Here is an 18,917-nt window from a genome sequence, read left to right as displayed (position 1 = left end):
AGAGAAAAGAAAAAAAAATTCGGAGAGCATTTGGCGGCAGAAAATCCCAATCGGGTGACCGCCTTCCCCCTCCGCTCGGGCCATACAATGATACTCGACTCTGGCATGTCGGGGAAATACAACAGCTCTTCGACATCCTCTCTCGTGACCATGTATGCCCAACGTCCTCTCGCCTATGCACCTACGCCTTACAGTTATACTCCCAATCCGTCGTTGACAGCTTCCATCAATCTCGATGAGGTATTCCGTTCTGGTGGTTTGCTTTGCGGCATCGCGGGCTAACTGCCGCGCCAGGAAGTCAAACTAGCTACAAGCTCGGCGGAACGAGATCTCTACGAGTCGTTGGCGGAAATCTACAGCATTATTGTGACTTTGGATGGCTTGGAAAAGGCCTACATCAAGGATGCGGTCACTGAGACGGAGTATACCGAGACATGTGCCCGGTTATTGAAGCAGTACAAGTCCAGCCTCGGTGATGATTGTGTCGCAAGGGAATTTGTCGACCTCGAGACATTTAAGCGCATGTGGGGGGTAGGCTTTAGCTTTTTCTGCGTTGTTCAAAATCATGGCTAATATCCGTTCTAGTTAGAATGCCCGCGTGCCACTGAACGCCTTCGAATCGGTCTCCCCGCGACAGTCGAGCAAGCCACCCACACTGCCCCTACGGCGCCCATGGGCGCTGCCATGACTGGTCCTCCAGGAGGCGCATCCGGCAGCTTAATCTTGACGGCGACAGAGAACTTCATCACCTTCCTAGACGCCTTGAAGCTGAACATGGTCTCGAAAGACGCACTCCACCCGCTGCTCTCCGAAGTCATTCAATCAGTGAACAAAGTGACGGACGCAGACTTTGAGAATCGAGGCAAGATAATCCAGTGGCTGATTACGTTGAATCAGATGCGGGCGACAGAGGAACTCGGTGAGGAACAAGCGAGGGAATTGTCGTTTGACATTGAATCGGCATATCAAGGCTTCAAGGCAACGTTGGGATAAACGAAGCATACGAAGCATTGTAGTTCATATCCGTAAACTGGGGTTCTGAGCATGGCGTTCGGTGTTAATTGTTTTCAATTTTCAAGGAGAGTGCTCTGCTATTGTTCTCACGGCATCGGGCCGGAGCAATTCCCGAGCCAGCTTTTCCTCTTTTGGCAAATGCGATTTTTTCTGAGGCGGCATCGCGAGATCTCCGATTTCCTTTGCCACTTTCGCGATTTTGTCTGGATACTGGCAAGCTCTTCTGAATTAATTGTCTAGCACATATCGATATCAATTCTCAACACAGAAACGCAAAATGATTAGCAGGGACCCCGAGGAGCCACTTCACGGTAGGATCCTACCCACTTTTATGTGAATCGGACCGGCGATGCGGAGTAGTGAACTGATAAACCTCCAAATATAGTGCTCGACCTGCCTCAAATCTATACCAAACCGTCGGGAACTGAGTTGATGAAAGCCATTGACCTTCTAGCGATCAAACCACGATCTTTCAGTACAGACGCCGAAACGACAAAGACACCGTCCGTTGACCCGTCCGGAGTAACTCGCTATCTGACTTCAATTATCTCCAGTCCACTCTCATGGCTTGAAACCGACGCACTCCGGGATGCTGTATGGGATGCCGCCTCTGCTCGTCTTAGCGAGCGGTGCGGCCGGACTGGTACGTGGATCTACCGGGTTTTGGTGACCTAGGGGGTTCTAACTTCGGAAATCTCCAGCCATGCCAGCTATGTCTCGAGTCTTCACAGTACCTACAACAGGAAGCGAACACTTCACACTAACTCTCCACGAACCCTCACTCACCGCTGACAACCTGGGCATGAAGACCTGGGTATCCTCCTATCTCCTCTCCCATCGCCTCCTCACAGTCCTCGACACCACGCCCCAACTTGTGCCATCTACGACAACTACTCCACATACCGAAGGCAAGCTTCGAGCGCTAGAGCTGGGAGCAGGGACTGGACTCGTAGGACTTTCATTCGCAGCCCTCCGGGGCAATTCGGCCACGATCCACTTGACGGACCTCCCACCGATTGTCCCCAACCTCGCACATAACGCTTCTCTGAACGTGGAACTGCTCAACAGCACGGGTGCAACGGTGACAACGGGCATTTTGGACTGGTCTATCATCCCTGATCCACTTCCCACCCCAGAGGAACAATACGATATCATCCTGGCTGCGGACTCGCTATATTCGCCTAGTCACCCAGAGTTGCTCGTTAATGCCATCACGCACTGGCTGAGTCGTGGCCCGAATGCGCGCGTTGTACTCGAGATGCCGCTGCGCGAATCGTACTTGCCGCAAGTAGAGGAACTCCGGCAGCGACTGGGGAAGCTTGGTCTTGCAGTGCTGGACGAAGGAGAGGAGACAGGTTACGATGACTGGGAGACTGCAGATGGGTCAGCAGTTGCGGTCCGGTGTTGGTGGTCTGTTTGGGGGTGGCCTTAGCAGCCCTTGAGGTTCGGACCAATTGACGTGACGAAAATAGATGATAAACGACTTGCATAGATATAAAGGTTTAGTTTCAAACCCGTTACCAGGGGTAGATTTATCAACGAGACCTGAATGTTTTCTGATCTGTATAGAAGGACCATCGAATCGTGCCATCACTCGAGCCACGCGCCCAGCCGCCCTATGACGACATTGGTCATTTCGCATCCATGAAATGCATCCACTTGGTTCATACAAACTGTCAAACTCTTTCCGTATATCAATCACATTGTCCATTCAACAGACAATATAGACAACCATACTATATAATCTTACTACCGCGATACCATAACATCACACCCCCAACGCAATCTTCACAATCCAACCACCTACAATAGAGACAACCCTTAACCACGCACATCCTGCGACTACGCAAAGAAACACACGAAATGGTCCTAGGCCTCCTATCCATAGCCTCCATACCAACCGTGACAGGCACAGCACTGGCCGTCGGCGAACAGCGCAAAGCGAACGAGCGCAAGAACGACGCGCGCCGCATGGCCAAGTTCCATATTGATGCTGAATGTACGGGTGATACGCAAGAGGATTGTGAGGTAAATGGGAGGAGGGTTGTATTACGGGATAATAAGGTATTGTATTGCGTGCGATAAAGTGATTTGAGTGTTTGGCTGATAGATATGAGTAGGTCTATTTACAAAATGCGCGGTCTTCTTCGACATCGCAAGCGCAGTCGCAGTCGCATACGGCAGAATGCTTTTACATCGACTACCCCGAGACCGAGGAGACGAAGCATCTAAAACGAGGGCTGGGGCTTGTGACCACCATATCCAATAACCCACCCGCATTAGGCTGGATATACGTGGACAAGAACACGCACCAACTCAAATACGGAAACCGCTCGCAGAGCATCGAGCATGTTGTCGGGCCGTGGGATTGGACAGGCGATGAGAAGACGGTGGTATTGGAAGATAAAAGTGCATTTGTGGCTGTGGAGGAGGAAGATGGGTCTGGATGGGGGGTGTATTTTGATAGAAATGGGGATGAGTTGGAAGGTGTTTTGGAGAAGCAAGGGAAATTAGATAATGCGTTTACACCGGTGGTGTTGAAGAGGAACTTAATTGGGTAGATTTTGTAATTGTACAGGGAATTTTATAAATATCCAATGACTATTGAACAAAAGGGGAATCTAAGTGAACTAATCTTCTTCTTCATCGCTTCCAACATCCTTAGCCGCGTTAGCTTTCCTGTTGCGGCTGGCGTTGACAATAGCCCTCTTCTTATTCTCCTGTCGTCGCTCAAAACCGCTTTTCGTACTAATCCTCGTCCTCCTATGCTCCTTATCATCTTTAACGGCCTTGAGCGACGACTGTCTTGCCTTGACACCATGTTTCTTCAACTCCTTCTTATTCTTCTTGCTCAAGTCTGGGAGTGCATCCAGCAGCCATTTCTGGACGGACTTCTCGCCCTCCTTTCCACGTAGCTTCTCGCTGACGTCGATGATGTTGGCGATGCTCTTGACGTACGGAATATCTTCTTTCGTGTAGTAGGTTACTGCGATACCGCCTTCTCTTCCTGCTCGGCCAGTTCGTCCGACCCGGTGGACATACACTGCTGCGGAGTTGGGAATATCATAGTTGACGACACCGTTGATACCGCGGAAGTCGACGCCTCGGGCTAGAAGGTCGGTTGTGACTAAGATCCAGATTTCACCTTTGCGGAAGCCTTTCATGATTTCGGATCGCTGGGCGTCGGATAGGTCGGAATGGAGGACGGCGATACGAGAGGAACCCCCGGCCTCGGGAGGAATATCGTATTGTAGTTCAGAGTGCAGTGCAACTGCTCGAGGAATCGTTTGTGTGAAGATCAGGAATGGAGGTCGGAGGCGTACGTCTGATGCAGACGCCGCAGTGGGATGAAGAAGCTGCCTTAGTCCCAGCAGCTTTCCTTGTTCTGTTGCAGCATATACTAGTTTATGGTGGATATTCGGGATAGCGGAATCTTTCAGACCAACAACGAGACGAAGCAATGGTGATGATTTGATGTTGCTGACGGTCTCATGTCGTTCTTTGATTGTCGACCTAGTGAGATCTTCGACATTCGATCCCATAGTCGCTGACCATAAGCTCACACGAAGCTCGGGATGTGTGCAGGCGCGCCAGATATCGAGGGTCTGCTCGCGGAACAATGGATCCAGAAGGACATCCGCCTCGTCAAAAACGAGACTTCTCACCAAAGGCAAGGTAGCCAAGGGCTTCGTCCCATTGGCCGAGAGTGCATTAACGAACATCAATGGGGTGGTTACCAGAATGTCACTCTTGGTAACAGGAGCTTTTTGTCGGTCCTTGCTCTTCTTGGGCTTATTGTCATCTTCTTCCGACTCAGAAGATTCCGCGCTGTCTTCGTCCAAGAGATTCTCGTCATTCTCGTCATCGTCGTCCCCGTGTTCCGCCACGCGCATACCCTTCTTCATCATGGTGATCTTCACACCGGTACCCGCAACCAATTTCCTTCCTTCGTTCACAATCTGTCCCGCGAGTTCCTTTGTCGGTGCGACAACGACTGATAATATCCCACGTTCATCTTGCTGTTGGTGATGTTGCAGAACAATCTTGTTGATGACCGGGATCAAAAATGCCAGGGTCTTGCCACTTCCCGTCGGCGCAACAACCAAAAGATCAGGCTCAACCTTCTCTTCTGTCTTCGACTGCTGGGAAACCATAGGCTCGCCCAGCAACAAAGGCAAACTCCCCAGTTGAACCTCCGTAGGAACAGAAAATCCTTGCTCCGCAATATTCTCCGCAAGTCTGCTCGAAATCTTATATCTCGTGCGCAATTCCTTAAACGAAACAAGAGGCTGCGGGAACAACCGGCGCGCCTTTTTCTGTTCCTTCTTGCTGAGAGTAGCAGCAGCAGCTTCCTGCTCCTGCTTCGCCTTCTTCTTTTTCTTCTTCTTCGGCTCCTCGCTCTGTCTTTGCACCTGCGGTTGAATCTCCTCGAGGTCGCGCAGATCCGTGACCTTGATCTTATGCGCATTCAAAACAGTCCTCCGCTGCACCTCATCCATCCTACCACCCCCCTCTTCATCACCAGTCCCATCACTCCCTTCCCGATCAGAGCCCTCCTCAGCCTGCTCTTTCACAGCAGCCGAGGAGGCCTTTTTACTCCCCGCGCCGCTGAAAAAGTCCAACTCCGCATCATCATCCTTCTCAGGCAACTGCTCCTGCCCCCTCTTCCTCTTTTTACCGCTCTTGGCGTCTTCCAGGACCTTCTCGGCCTCTGCGTTGCGGAAGAGCTGTGGGTTTTCTGCTTTGCCTGTTGACGGGAGGCGCGCGGATGCCGATGGAGTTGCGCTGCCTCCAGTCTTTAGCTTGGTTGACCTGGTTAGGAGCTTGAATGCGTCCATTGTGACAGGCCGGGTCGTGTTAAATTGACCCTTTCTAATATATTAGAAGACCTTGGACAGTTAGTGATGTCTTTGTCCGAAAAATAAGATACTTGCGTTGGTTGGTAGTCGGACATAAAAAAAAAAGTCAGCGCCGGTTCCGCGCACGGACCAATCAGAGTCGCCGGTTGTCAGTGTTGTATGAAGTCGGTTCCTGCACAATGCAGTAGAGAATATATGCTTTGACATTATTGACCGTAAGCCAATGCCATTTGGAATTGGTATAATGCTCAATACCCTTTTATCTACAACGATGGATGCAGAAGTGGTGTTGTATAACGGCTGGCCCGTTCGCGGTTGACAGTCCCGCTAGTCTAAAGTACCCTGTATTTGTATTCAAGATTGCTACTATGCATTGCGGTTATAGAAGGCCTAGACGAGAATGACAGAGAAGAGATGCTTTTATTCAAATTATGCGTATACAGGATCATACCCAAGTAAGGTTCGTTCAAAGATGCGCTCGCCCGGAGAGCCTCCCCCACGTCTGGAGATCGCACAACCCCGGAAAAAAGCCTGATTTTAAACCAGACACCCAGGTAGACACACAAGTCTTTACCTCAGACAACAGTTAAATTCCATCGTCTATCATACAATAATACAAACACGCAAGGAAAATGGGGAAATATATGAAGGACGGTTCAGACATGACTTGGGTGTAGTGTAGTGTTATAAACCTAGTGGTGCTCTCCGTGCGCAACCTCCCCCCGGTAGCCGACAATGTTCATTCTTCCGATAATCTCGCCGACGGTGAAGAAACCGAGAACCTCAGCGGCGGTGACACCGGCAAGTGCGATCTCTTTGGCGTTGGCGCTACGGATGCGGTTCAGGATGTTCTGCGACGAGAGGGGGCTGGATGAGGGGTTGCGGGCGGCGTTGAGGAGGTGCTGGAAGTAAGACTGGAAGGTAGCCAGGTTGCTGTTGGAGCAAGCGGGTTAGCAGGGGGCTTTGGTTTCGCGGTGTTCACTTGATAGACGGGGTCCTTACGGAGGGGTCATGTTCTGGCCACGGAAAACCAGCTTGCCGAGCTCAAGTCCGACTCTCGAGTAGTAGACGGTAGGGGGTATCATGGCTAAACCAGCATCGCATTTTGTCAGTCACGCACAACTAGAAATATTGTGGTAGTCGAGTCTAGGACATGGGCCCATCAAGGAGGCAAATGGAGCGAGGGACGACCAAAACAAAACTCTCGCGAGCCATTGCAACCATTGAGAGAACCCATCCGATAGGAAAACAAGTCCCGATTTCGCGAGAGAAGGGCTTTCTCTTACACTCGACAAAAGTAATGACCTTTCCGGTTCTTCCACCAACTTTCTTCAAAGCACCACCGAGACCCTGGGCAGCATTCGTGAGGGCAGGGCCAGCCGACGAGGTAACACGAGAGAGACCCTCAGAGGCCTTCGAAGCAGCGGAAGAGGCCTTGTCGCTCGCCTTAGAGGCAGCTTCGGAGGAGGAAGAGGCATGTCTGACCGCGGTCCTCCGGGTCAAGAACTGCGACTGCCGCAGAACGGCACGGGACGCTGTGGCGGGCATGACTGAAGCGACTAGGGAAAAGAAGGACGGTAGAAAAGGAAGAGAAGACGAAAAAGAAGTCGCTGGTGGAGGACAATCGAGTCCAATGGGTCTGGGTCAAGAGCGTCGCGCAGCAACTTCAAAGCCACAAATTGAGATTTGAGTTCGGAAGGTTCAGGGAAAAGGCCTCCGTTCACGTGATTTACATCCGACATTCACCACTCGCAGTCAATTCTGAAAGATTATTGAGCCACTTTTACAAGCTTGTCCAATTGGTTTAATTTACTTTTCCACTGGAGTCTTCTAATGTCCGTCATACATTGGTGATATCATCCGTGGTGTGCAGTCTACCTGACTTGATATTCATAGTCGCTCGGAAGACTGGCATCTAACATACCCGGAACACTTGACCACTGACATTCATGCTGGATTTACTTATTGCAACTTGAATATAACGATCATCTAATACCGTCGGCAAGCAGACAAGAGAGCCAGAATACTACACCTCGCTACACACTTATCCGCACACATAGAGCAACGGAGCAGGACGGCCGGTTGAGCGGTACAGGAGCATGGATGAGGTACCCCACAGACGTTAATGCAGCACTCCCCAGCACAATTGGGAAACATCAACTATATTTCCCACGGAAAGGTTCTTCCGGGTCTCCTCAAGTACGGCTTATCGTTGGTTATCCCCGAAGCATAGGCACCGGCAAGTGATGAGCCCAAGCGTCAAGGTCCCCGAAACCCGCACACTGGTTTTTAGACGACGTTGGAATAAACTTTTCTGGAAAGATCTGAGGAGTGCTTGATGGCTGTGGATAATATCTAATCGGAAGAATTTGATATCATTCTGATTCTTGACACCACTTCCAAGTCTACATCGAGCTCAATCTAGCTCTGTCGAAGTCACCTCCTTCCCTCCTGGATACTGGAATGCTCGTGGCCGTATGCTAATTTGGGCTCCATGGACATGTCCAATCTATTTTTCGATTGATTCTCAGCATTCATTAATATAACCACACCATCTGGTCATGAACCAATGTTGATTGCGGACTGTTACTCTTTGAGACTATCTAAGCGATTTTGCTGCTAAACATAGGGATATTTCAAAATCAGCCGAGGGCCAGTGGCCTAGAACCTCCTGGGATGCCTCATGTCAGACGACATGCTGTGTGAGTGAGAGCTCCGTACTCTGTCGGACACTGGACCGAAATCACGAGACACATCTTTGCGAGTACAGATCCTTTTCCATCCCATATCCAAGCATGATACCACGTACAAGTCAAAAAAGGGGGGAGGGGAACAGCACAATCATGCCGTATTGCAGTTTTGGTACATGAATGGGTTCTGAATTTATCCGGCTTATTTTCTAGCTATAGCTATCATAAAGCAACTTGGCGACAATACACAGAATCTATATAGGGGTAGCTCGAATAGATAGCTGTAATAGGCAGCCAATAACCCTATCAATCCTTTGGGACATTAGCTGGATAATAGACAGGGATAAATGGCTATTTCGCCTCTTTGGGCCTTATCATTTAACCGAGCCAACTGGCATACTTCAATCTTGGCTATATCACTATGCTACTACGACTGGAGGCATTCAATTTCCTGTATGTATTTTTACATCTGTACTCCTGTAAAAGCGCTACATACTCAGCAGTTACTACTAGAGTACGGAATAGTATTTCGAATAGCCAGTGGCTTTCTCTCTTGCCACTCAACATCCTTAATAATGCTGTCCAGCTAGTTATCAGTCGCTGTCCTCCGCACCGGCCAATAACGCCCTCCAGGCCAACCCCACGTTCGCGGGGCAAGTGGTTCGGGTAAAAGCTGTACTCCATCCACTCCACCAGAGTCGAGATGCGCATGAGTGTTGTTGGATGGAGGGGATCTGATGGCCGTGTCACCTCGTTTGCAGAATTTTCGTTCGTTTCTTTTTGGGTTGGCTATTAAAGCAGTACAACTCAGGCTCCTTCCTCTTCTTTCCTTCACATCCTCCATATCTTTCGTTCCTTATAGATCATTCATTTTACGTCGTCCTACCAGCATAATGGCTAGCGCTACCACTGTTACCGTCAACAAGGCCAACATCGGTGTCTACACAAACACCAACCACGACCTCTGGGTCGCTGAAGCGCATCCTTCTCTCGAAGATGTCCAAAGTGGAAAGGGACTGAAGCCTGGAGAGGTCACTGTCGAGGTTCGCAGCACAGGAATTTGCGGGTATGCTTTTATCTTTCTTTGTTGAGCTCCGTGGCGATTACGATAACTGACTGTTTGCTGTTGGCTCGAATCAGATCCGACGTTCACTTCTGGCATGATGGCTGCATCGGCCCTATGATCGTTACTGGCGACCACATCCTCGGTCATGAATCTGCTGGTCAGGTCGTGGCCGTAGCTCCCGACGTGAAGAACCTCAAACCGGGCGACCGTGTGGCAATCGAGCCCAACATTATCTGCAACGCTTGCGAGCCCTGCCTCACCGGGCGATACAACGGCTGCGAAAATGTCGCCTTCCTGTCCACTCCTCCCATCGACGGTCTCCTCCGCCGCTATGTCAATCACCCTTCCATTTGGTGCCACAAGATTGGAGACATGAGCTATGAGGATGGTGCGCTCTTGGAACCCCTCAGTGTGTCTCTGGCAGCAATTGAGCGTAGTGGACTTCGTTTGGGTGACCCCTGCCTGGTTACCGGAGCTGGTCCCATTGGTCTTATTACACTCCTCAGTGCTCGCGCCGCAGGTGCGTCGCCCATCGTCATCACAGACATCGATGAGGGACGATTGCAATTTGCCAAGTCGCTGGTGCCCGACGTGCGCACCTACAAGGTCCAGGCCAACCTTTCAGCGGAGGACAATGCTCAGGGCATCATTAACGTCATGAATGATGGCAACGGCTCCGCACCGGACGCTTTGCGACCCCGTCTTGCTCTGGAATGCACAGGTGTGGAGAGCAGTGTCGCCTCCGCCATCTGGAGTGTGAAATTCGGTGGCAAGGTCTTCGTGATTGGTGTTGGTAAGAATGAGATGAAGATCCCATTCATGCGTCTTAGTACCCAGGAAATCGACCTCCAATACCAGTACCGCTACTCCAACACCTGGCCCCGCGCCATCCGTCTGGTGAAGAACGGTGTGATTGATTTGAGGAAACTCGTCACCCACCGCTACGCGCTCGAAGACGCCCTTAAGGCTTTCGACACGGCTTCTAACCCGCGAACGGGTGCCATCAAGGTCCAAATCATGAGTTCAGAGGAAGATGTCAAGGCCTCGTCGGCTGGTCAGAGTATCTAAGGTAATGGAGTTTGTTTGTGAATTTATGGGTGGTGTTGTTTTATTTGCATTGTGATGACCTTGTTATATGATGTTTCTTTTCTAAATACCTTTGCTAGAGATGCCAATTCAAACAATAGAGAGCTGCTCCGGTGTATTGTTAAAATTATTAAAACCGCACAACTCAGCGTGCATAATTTTGTACAAACACCAAGCCAAGCCTTGGCACGTCGAGGAATTGTCCCCCTTTGTATCCAGGACTATCCCCTTCTCTTAACCCCACGGATTCCCGCAAAGACAGCCATCTCGATCTCTCCGCTAATATACTGGAATGATAATGGTCATAATGCAGGAGGGGCACAGCAAACAGCGCTACATCCCGACGGAGATTGGTCTTGGAAGACACGCTACCGTCAAGTTCCCCGATAAATGGCCGATGCTGGACCTCCCCCTCGACCAACGACGCCCTCCCGTTGCACGGACTTTCCCCGCGGTCTGACCTCACAGACCAGGGTTTCCCCATATTTCTCCAGATTTAGCGTTTTGCCGGCCCCGTCCACTCTACAAAGTCAATTGGACGCTGTGCAGTGCCGAAGCCGACAAATTTCCGGTCTTGGAATGTGAGGTTCGGGTTTGTTGAGCGTTGGTTTGTTCGGTCAATCTCGTTGTGGTTATGGATGCAATAATTTAAGGTGTTTTGGCGGGTTAATACAATTTATCGGTTCCTGTTGCACCCCACATTGGATATCCGGTAAAAGAAATCCCTCGACGCATGTCAGCAATATAAATACCAGGCTGTAGCCCGGGTTGAATACGACAGCTAGATTACCATATCCTTTCAGTTCTTTTGAGGCCACAATGTTGGGGAGTCTTCTCCTGCTTGCACCCCTTGCAGGGGCAGCCGCTATTGGGTCTAGACAGAATAGCCAACACTGTCCTGGATACAAGGCAACCAATGTTCAAGAAGGGTCCAATTCTTTGGAGGCTGACTTGGTGTTGGCTGGCAAGCCCTGCAATACGTATGGTTCCGACTTGGAGAGCTTGAAGCTCCTTGTCGAGTACCAAACCGGTAGGTTCTTGTTGTACAATGAAACTGGTCAAGATTATGCTAATGCTACTAGATGAACGTCTCCATGTAATGATTTACGATGCCGATGAGCAAGTCTACCAAGTGCCCGAGTCTGTCTTGGCCCGACCCGACAGTGATGGTGGCTCTCGCGAAAACTCAACACTGAAGTTCGACTACAAAGCTGAGCCGTTCTCCTTTACCGTCACCAAAGGGGATGAAGTGCTATTTGACACGTCTGCCTCGGAGCTTATCTTCCAGTCTCAGTACTTGAACCTTCGTACCTGGCTCCCTGAGGACCCGCATATCTACGGACTGGGAGAACACAGTGACTCTCTCCGTCTGCCTACGACCAACTACACTCGGACTCTTTGGAATCGTGACTCCCCCGGTGCTCCTCCTGACAGCAACCTGTATGGTAGCCATCCAGTGTACTACGACCATCGTGGTGACAAGGGAACACACGGAGTATTCCTCTTGAACTCCAACGGAATGGACGTGAAGCTCGACAAGACCGGAGACGGCAAGCAGTATCTTGAATACAACACCCTTGGCGGTGTTTTTGACTTCTATTTCTTCACTGGTTCGACTCCCAAGGATGTCAGCGCTCAGTACTCTGAGATTGTTGGTCTTCCAGCCATGCAGAGCTACTGGACCTTTGGCGTATGTTACTACCCAAAATTAATCAAGGAAACCAACTAACCATGCACTAGTTCCACAACTGCAAATACGGCTACAGAGATATCTACGAGACTGCTGAAGTTGTTTACAACTACAGCAGGGCTGGAATCCCCTTGGAGACCATGTGGAACGATATCGACTACATGGACAGGAGAAGGGTGTTCACCAATGATCCAGCCAGATATCCTCTGGAGAAGGTGCGCGAATTGGTGGACTACCTCCATGACCACGACCAGCACTATATTGTCATGGTTGATCCGGCTGTTAGTGCTAGCAGTAAGTGTTTGCTATCCAGTACTGACACGAGTATCTGCTAATATACTGTAGACAATTCTGCGTACAAGAAGGGTCTGGACCAGGACATTTTCATTAAACGAGAGAACGGGACACTTTACAAGGGTGCGTTTTCAACTCTATTATACCCGACAATAAATGATTGACCATCGATTAGGTGCTGTGTGGCCTGGTGCTACCGCTTTCCCTGACTGGTTTCATCCTGACATACAGAAATACTGGGATGCGGAATTCAATGATTTCTTCAACCCAGAGACCGGCGTTGACATCGATGGACTGTGGATCGACATGAATGAAGCTGCCAACATGTGCCCGTATCCATGCCCGAACCCGGAGCGTTACTCGGAGGAGAATGACCTCCCGCCAGAACCACCCTCGGTTCGTGCGAGCAACCCGCGTCCATTGCCTGGATTCCCCTCCGATTTCCAGCCATCTTCATCAAAGCGTGGATTGGCAAAGAGGGAACAGGGACAGAAGATTGGCCTCCCTGATCGTAATCTCATCAGCCCGCCATACAAGATCCGTAACGCTGCTGGAGCTTTGAGCCAGAAAACGATCGACACGGATCTCGTTCACTCAGGAGGATATGTCGAGTATGACACTCACAACATGTATGGTACAAGTAAGTTCACCCATGCGTTGGTTAATAGATCTTATGTCTAACGAAAATAGTGATGGGTGCTGTCTCGCGCAAATCCATGCTGCAACGCCGTCAAGATGTGAGGCCATTAATCATCACTCGCAGTACCTTTGCAGGAGCCGGATCACACGTTGGACACTGGTAGGTTTTTTTTTTTTTTTTCTTATTAATCTTGCTCCCATCACTAACGAACCAGGCTGGGTGACAACCTGAGCCAATGGGACAGATACAGGGCCTCCATCCAGCAAATCCTTTCCTTCGGATCCCTGTTCCAAGTCCCCATGGTCGGCGCAGACGTCTGCGGATTCAGTGGCAATACTACCGAAGAGCTCTGCGCACGCTGGGCAGCACTGGGATCCTTCTACACCTTCTACCGCAACCACAATGATCTCGGGTACCGCCCACAGGAGTTCTACCACTGGCCCACCGTCACCGAATCCGCTCGCAAGGCAATCAATACCCGCTACCGTCTTCTCGACTACATCTACACAGCTTTCCACCACCAGACACAGACCGGTGAACCCTTCCTCCAGCCTCTCTTCTACCTTTACCCCGAGGACAAGAACACTTTCTCCAATGACCTCCAGTTTTTCTACGGTGACGCTATCCTCGTCTCCCCGGTCACGCAGAAGGGTTCCCGCTCCGTCAAGGCTTATTTCCCCGACGATATTTTCTACGACTGGCACACTGGTGCTCCCTTGCGCGGAAACGGCACGCACACAACCATTCAAAATGTCAACATCACCGATATCCCCGTGCATATTCGCGGCGGCAACGTCATCCCCGCACGTAGCTCGGGAGCATCTACAACCACCGAGCTGCGTAAGAAGGGCTTCGAGCTGATCATCGCTCCTGGCCTCGACGGTGCTGCATCGGGTAGTCTGTACCTGGATGATGGCGACTCGCTCGAGCAGCCTAAGACCTCTGAGATCGAGTTTGAGTACCGTGATGGTGAGCTGAAGATTGGTGGGAAGTTCGAGTATGATGGTGATGCAGTTGTGGAGGCTGTTACTTTGTTGGGAGAGAAGAGTGAAAAGAAGGAGGTGCAGGTCAAGTTGAATAAGGAGACGTCTGTGAAGATTTAATTGTACAGAAGTGGCATAGTACCTGAGGCAACATTGCCGTACAATTAACATCATAACTATTTTATCTTTAAAATATTCGACGCATTTTCTGTTCGAGCCGCTAGGGCCATCAACACTTCATCACTATCGACATACTTCTCTTCAAGCGCCGGAATAACCGGCTCATCGTGCGTAGTGTCCTTCATCAAGCAAGGCAAATTCAAATTCTAGTCAGTATAATCTCGCATCCCAGACAATATGAAAAAGCGGTGAAGTTCACGTATCGTCCTAATAAAGGCAATTCTCACCCGATTGTGCTTTTCCAATGAGAGCACGTCTTCTAAAAGTGAACAGTCACGGTAGTCTATGCCTGGGATTTCAGGCATAATTACTGCTTCTGCCTAACGTAACCGGTAAGCGAGCGCCGCACGTAAGCGAGCGCCGCACCTAACGCGTTCGCGTTGCCCGCGTCGCACTCTACTTCCTTCAACCACCTATCATGCCACCAAAACGCATTCAATTGAAGCGAGATTCCATTGAGCAAGAGGGTAGGGTCCTACTTGCAATTGAGGCTTTTCAAAAACAAGAAATTACCTCTATACGCGAAGCAGCACGTCGATTCAATATAGCAGATCGAACACTCCGACGCCGTCTAGCCGGACGACCTCAACGTCAAGACACGCGTGCTAATAACCATAAATTGACACAGAATGAAGAGGAATCGCTTCTACAATGGATACTCTCTATGGATCGTCGTGGAGCAGCGCCTAGGCCAGGGCATGTACGAGATATGGCAAATCTTCTACTTGCAAAGCGTGGGGAATCACCAATCCAAACAGTCGGTGAAAAATGGGTTTATAACTTCATTAATCGACAACCAGAGCTCAAGACACGTTTCTCACGAAGATATGATTATCAACGGGCAAAATGTGAAGATCTGAAGGTGATTCATCAATGGTTTGACTGTGTTCAACAGACAATTATTCAGTATGGTATCTTATCTGAAGATATCTACAACTTTGATGAGACAGGCTTTGCGATGGGCCTTACATCAACACAGAAAGTTGTTACTCGATCAGAGTATTATGGTCGGCGATCAGTTTTACAGCCTGGAAATCGGGAGTGGGTGACTACTATTGAGTCAATCAATGCATCTGGATGGGTGCTTCCACCATGCATTATCTTCAAAGGCAAAAACCTCATCCAGGGATGGTTTGATGATCTTCCAGGGGACTGGCGCTTCGAAGTTAGTCAAAATGGGTGGACTACAGATGAAATCGGGCTTCGGTGGCTTCAAAAACACTTTATTCCAGTGACAACAAGCCGTACACAAGGAACATATCGACTTTTAGTCCTTGATGGCCATGGGAGTCATTTAACTCCCCAATTCGATCAAGTATGCGCTGAAAATTCAATTATTCCAATCTGTATGCCACCACATTCGTCACATCTTTTACAGCCCCTCGATATCGGGTGTTTTGCTGTCTTAAAGCGGACTTATGGTCAACTAGTTGAAGACCAAATGCGTGCCCGCATCAACCACATTGATAAACTCGATTTTCTTGCAGCATATCCAAACGCTCGTGTGGAAGCTTTTAAGCCCCAGAACATTCAAAATAGCTTTGCAGCTGCTGGTTTAGCACCATACAACCCTCAGCAAGTGCTAGATAAGCTAAATATTCAGCTTAAAACACCTACACCCCCCGGGAGCCGCCCTGGAAGCCGATCAAGTCAAGCCAGCCATTTCACCCCAAAAACACCTCAAAACTTCATTCAACTACAACAGCAGGCATCCTCAATTAAAGCCTTTTTAAAGCGCAGGTCAAAAAGCCCACCCAGTCCGACCAACCAAGCGCTCAACCAGCTTGTTAAAGGCTGTGAAATCGCTATGAATAGCGCTATATTTCTAGCGCATGAAAATGGCCAATTACGCGCTGCAAATGAAAAGCAGAAGCAGAAACGCACTCGATCAAATAGAAGAATACCAAATGAAGGAGGAATGACTGTCCAGGAGTGCCAGGAGGCTATACAACCCCCAGTTGAGGCAGTTGAACCACCTAGATCACCCTCGGCAAGACCACCCACAAGGCCTATTTTACCACCTCCGCCAATCAGACGAAAGTTGCCAAAGTGTAGTAAATGTGGACAGGAAGGGCATAGATCAGACCATTGCCCTCAGAGATAACTTTTTTAATATAATGGTGTTTGGGTGGTTAAAAATGCATTTAAAATAGTAGGGTATAGATAGGTGCGGCGCTCGCTTACGTGCGGCGCTCGCTTACCGGTTACGTTACTGCCCCAGACAGGGATCGCTCCTTATTCTTCATGCATTGAATACTAATATAACACGCGAATCATGGAGCACTGTAGCTTATACGGCAGATTAATCTATGTATAGCAATCAACAAGATTACCATCTGTTTCTTGTTAGTATTGGCAGCGACCATCTAAAGCCAGCCCTAAGTTATATGTCCGCTCATACCGTCAGAGTAGCAACCCCAGTGCTATCACGACACGTATCGTTCCAGAGGTTTGCATATCAGCATAAAGCCATAAGATAATAATAATAATAAGGATAAAAAGGTGTACTTTTTGTGCAGCATGAGGGATAGTCTTGGGTCAGGTTCTCGACATCCCGCCCGTCGCCACCATATAGGCAACAACAACCAAACAACGTCAGGAACTACATACTACTGGAAATAGACAAAAAAGAAATTGCAAAGAAAAAAAAAAGGGACGGCCGGGAGTCGAAACCGGCCCCCGTGGACCACTAGATCCAAGCGCTCTCCGTTCAGCTGTACGCCCGTTCTCTGGATAGCTAGTATAGCTATTAAGTGGCCCATATGTTCACTATGGGAGCCTGCCCTACGATTTTCCTGGGACTGCAACGTGCTGATGCTACACGAATAAAAATTATGTTCAAGAAAAAAGGGGGGGGGTGGAGAAGAAGAAGGAGAAGACCTGAAGGAGGAGTCTTGTTGCTAGCTACTCTACCATCTAGATTACTCCATTATGATTAGATGCTAGATGCTTTTAATTAGTCAAGTTTTCCGATTATCCATTCAGCTACACCTTAAGCTGGAGCTTCTAGGCTCCGTTTTAAGAGAGTCAACGGTCAAACCAAGATTTCCAAAGCGATACCATAATGGTTGAGAATGTAGTATGTTAGCCTCAATATGTTTGCAGTTTCCGTCAGCTAACGACGAGAGATATAAAATTTGAAACAATTGAGCTGCTGGTTTGAGGATGGGTTAGAGATAGTGTTGTGAGATAGAAGGTGATGAAAAACAAAGATTATTCACTGAAAAACTACATGCAAACAAAGCAAATGGAGAAAAGAGTATAGAAATAGCATACCTCATGGCATCCATTGCGCCAACTTTAAATATTATTTCTCATATCTTCCCTCTTTATATTTTCAAGCCATGCCGTTTTGCTCTCCACTCGGGCATCCTGATGATGCAGATGAAGTTGACGATTTTATCGACGCACTATGGAATTATGCCAATAGGCAAGAGATGATTCTCGTAAATGCAGAGCAGTTGAGAGAGCTTGGTGTAAGTTTTGAGTTTGATATTGATATAGAGAGCTTCGAGCCGTTCTACTTCAAGCTTCTTCCCATCGAAGAACCTGGACTGTTACCGAATCACAGAGCGGCAACAGATACCAGGAAACCGTATGGAAATCAAAAACTACGAGCCAGAAAAAAACATTGGGAATCCTCGGACATACGAAAGATGGGCCCCAATTGCATGAGGAGATCGTCAGATCAGATGTTTGTCTGAAGCCATTTTCTACCCTACGGACTTGGGACGCATGAAGGAAATACGCCTCGCGCTGATGATTAGCCTGAAGAACCTGCATTATACTTCGTACGTGAACGACCCCTCCCATTCTTATTCCCGACACGATGGACTAACATCTGTTGTAGTGGTGATAATTCATTCTACGAATTTGGAAGTGGGTTGCTATTCGGTTATCCAACAACGGAGACTTCAATGGGGGATTTCTGGAACCGAAGCTCCTACTGGAGGACGGTAGCGGGTATTATGCTCACGTTACTATCGCCACCTGCCATTACTGCTGTGAAATCTTCAAGCACTGTCCTCTTAGGAGAGCTGGGCGGTATTATTACCGCCATTCGAAAGCGGTTGAGAGAGGAAGATCTTCTTGCTCTTGAGAATCACACCATTTTCTCTGTATGCATAAATCTCTATACTTTTCATTTTTGGTATGTTTCAAAATCGCTAACAATATGCTAATCTAGATCCTTATGTTATTTTTCAAGGGGCCTCAGCAAGACCGTATTATCCATGCTCACTCACTACAACAAACAGTCAACAGGTTCTTACATTACAATATTCAAAATTTTTTGACTTTATGCACAAAGAGGAAGCTCCATTGAAGTCGTTCTATAGATACTTCCTGAGCAGCCCAACCAAGCCGAGAAAATGGATGTCCGTCAGCTAGTCATTTATTTAAACTCACTTACATGG

The 18,917-nt window shown here is 49.0% G+C and overlaps 7 protein-coding genes across 7 annotated transcripts; 5 read left to right on the top strand and 2 right to left on the bottom strand.

Moving 5' to 3' along the window:
* Positions 1–87: 87 nt before the first annotated feature.
* VPS28 (ESCRT-I subunit protein VPS28) lies at positions 88–993 on the top strand (the record flags this gene model as incomplete). The annotated part of the gene is made up of 3 exons (XM_043277418.1): positions 88–240; positions 295–531; positions 586–993. 3 exons carry the CDS (start codon positions 88–90, stop codon positions 991–993), a joined length of 798 nt encoding a protein of 265 aa, XP_043135299.1.
* A 298-nt stretch (positions 994–1,291) lies between these two features.
* Positions 1,292–2,446, top strand: ACHE_30763A (S-adenosylmethionine-dependent methyltransferase; the record flags this gene model as incomplete). The annotated part of the gene is made up of 3 exons (XM_043277417.1): positions 1,292–1,325; positions 1,400–1,657; positions 1,716–2,446. 3 exons carry the CDS (start codon positions 1,292–1,294, stop codon positions 2,444–2,446), a joined length of 1,023 nt encoding a protein of 340 aa, XP_043135298.1.
* A 431-nt stretch (positions 2,447–2,877) lies between these two features.
* ACHE_30762A (uncharacterized protein) lies at positions 2,878–3,575 on the top strand (the record flags this gene model as incomplete). The annotated part of the gene is made up of 2 exons (XM_043277416.1): positions 2,878–3,078; positions 3,135–3,575. The coding sequence occupies 2 exons, from the start codon at positions 2,878–2,880 to the stop codon at positions 3,573–3,575; spliced, it is 642 nt and encodes a 213-aa protein (XP_043135297.1).
* Positions 3,576–3,644: 69 nt separating this feature from the next.
* Positions 3,645–5,852, bottom strand: rok1 (RNA-dependent ATPase ROK1; the record flags this gene model as incomplete). Its single annotated transcript, XM_043277415.1, has 1 exon — positions 3,645–5,852. One exon carries the CDS (start codon positions 5,850–5,852, stop codon positions 3,645–3,647), a length of 2,208 nt encoding a protein of 735 aa, XP_043135296.1.
* Positions 5,853–6,565: 713 nt separating this feature from the next.
* Positions 6,566–7,421, bottom strand: ACHE_30760S (F1F0 ATP synthase subunit g; the record flags this gene model as incomplete). The annotated part of the gene is made up of 3 exons (XM_043277414.1): positions 6,566–6,806; positions 6,876–6,960; positions 7,160–7,421. 3 exons carry the CDS (start codon positions 7,419–7,421, stop codon positions 6,566–6,568), a joined length of 588 nt encoding a protein of 195 aa, XP_043135295.1.
* A 1,879-nt stretch (positions 7,422–9,300) lies between these two features.
* Positions 9,301–10,697, top strand: LAD1_1 (NAD(P)-dependent alcohol dehydrogenase; the record flags this gene model as incomplete). The annotated part of the gene is made up of 2 exons (XM_043277413.1): positions 9,301–9,629; positions 9,704–10,697. The coding sequence occupies 2 exons, from the start codon at positions 9,301–9,303 to the stop codon at positions 10,695–10,697; spliced, it is 1,323 nt and encodes a 440-aa protein (XP_043135294.1).
* Positions 10,698–13,005: 2,308 nt separating this feature from the next.
* Positions 13,006–14,442, top strand: agdC (putative alpha-glucosidase; the record flags this gene model as incomplete). Its single annotated transcript, XM_043277412.1, has 3 exons — positions 13,006–13,339; positions 13,390–13,498; positions 13,554–14,442. 3 exons carry the CDS (start codon positions 13,006–13,008, stop codon positions 14,440–14,442), a joined length of 1,332 nt encoding a protein of 443 aa, XP_043135293.1.
* Positions 14,443–18,917: the final 4,475 nt, after the last annotated feature.

The sequence above is a fragment of the Aspergillus chevalieri genome, chromosome 3 (assembly GCF_016861735.1).
Source record: "Aspergillus chevalieri M1 DNA, chromosome 3, nearly complete sequence".
NCBI classification, from domain to species: Eukaryota; Fungi; Ascomycota; class Eurotiomycetes; order Eurotiales; family Aspergillaceae; genus Aspergillus; species Aspergillus chevalieri.
The sequence above is the reverse complement of the archived record's forward strand: the minus strand, read 5'-3'. Positions and strand labels throughout refer to the sequence as shown.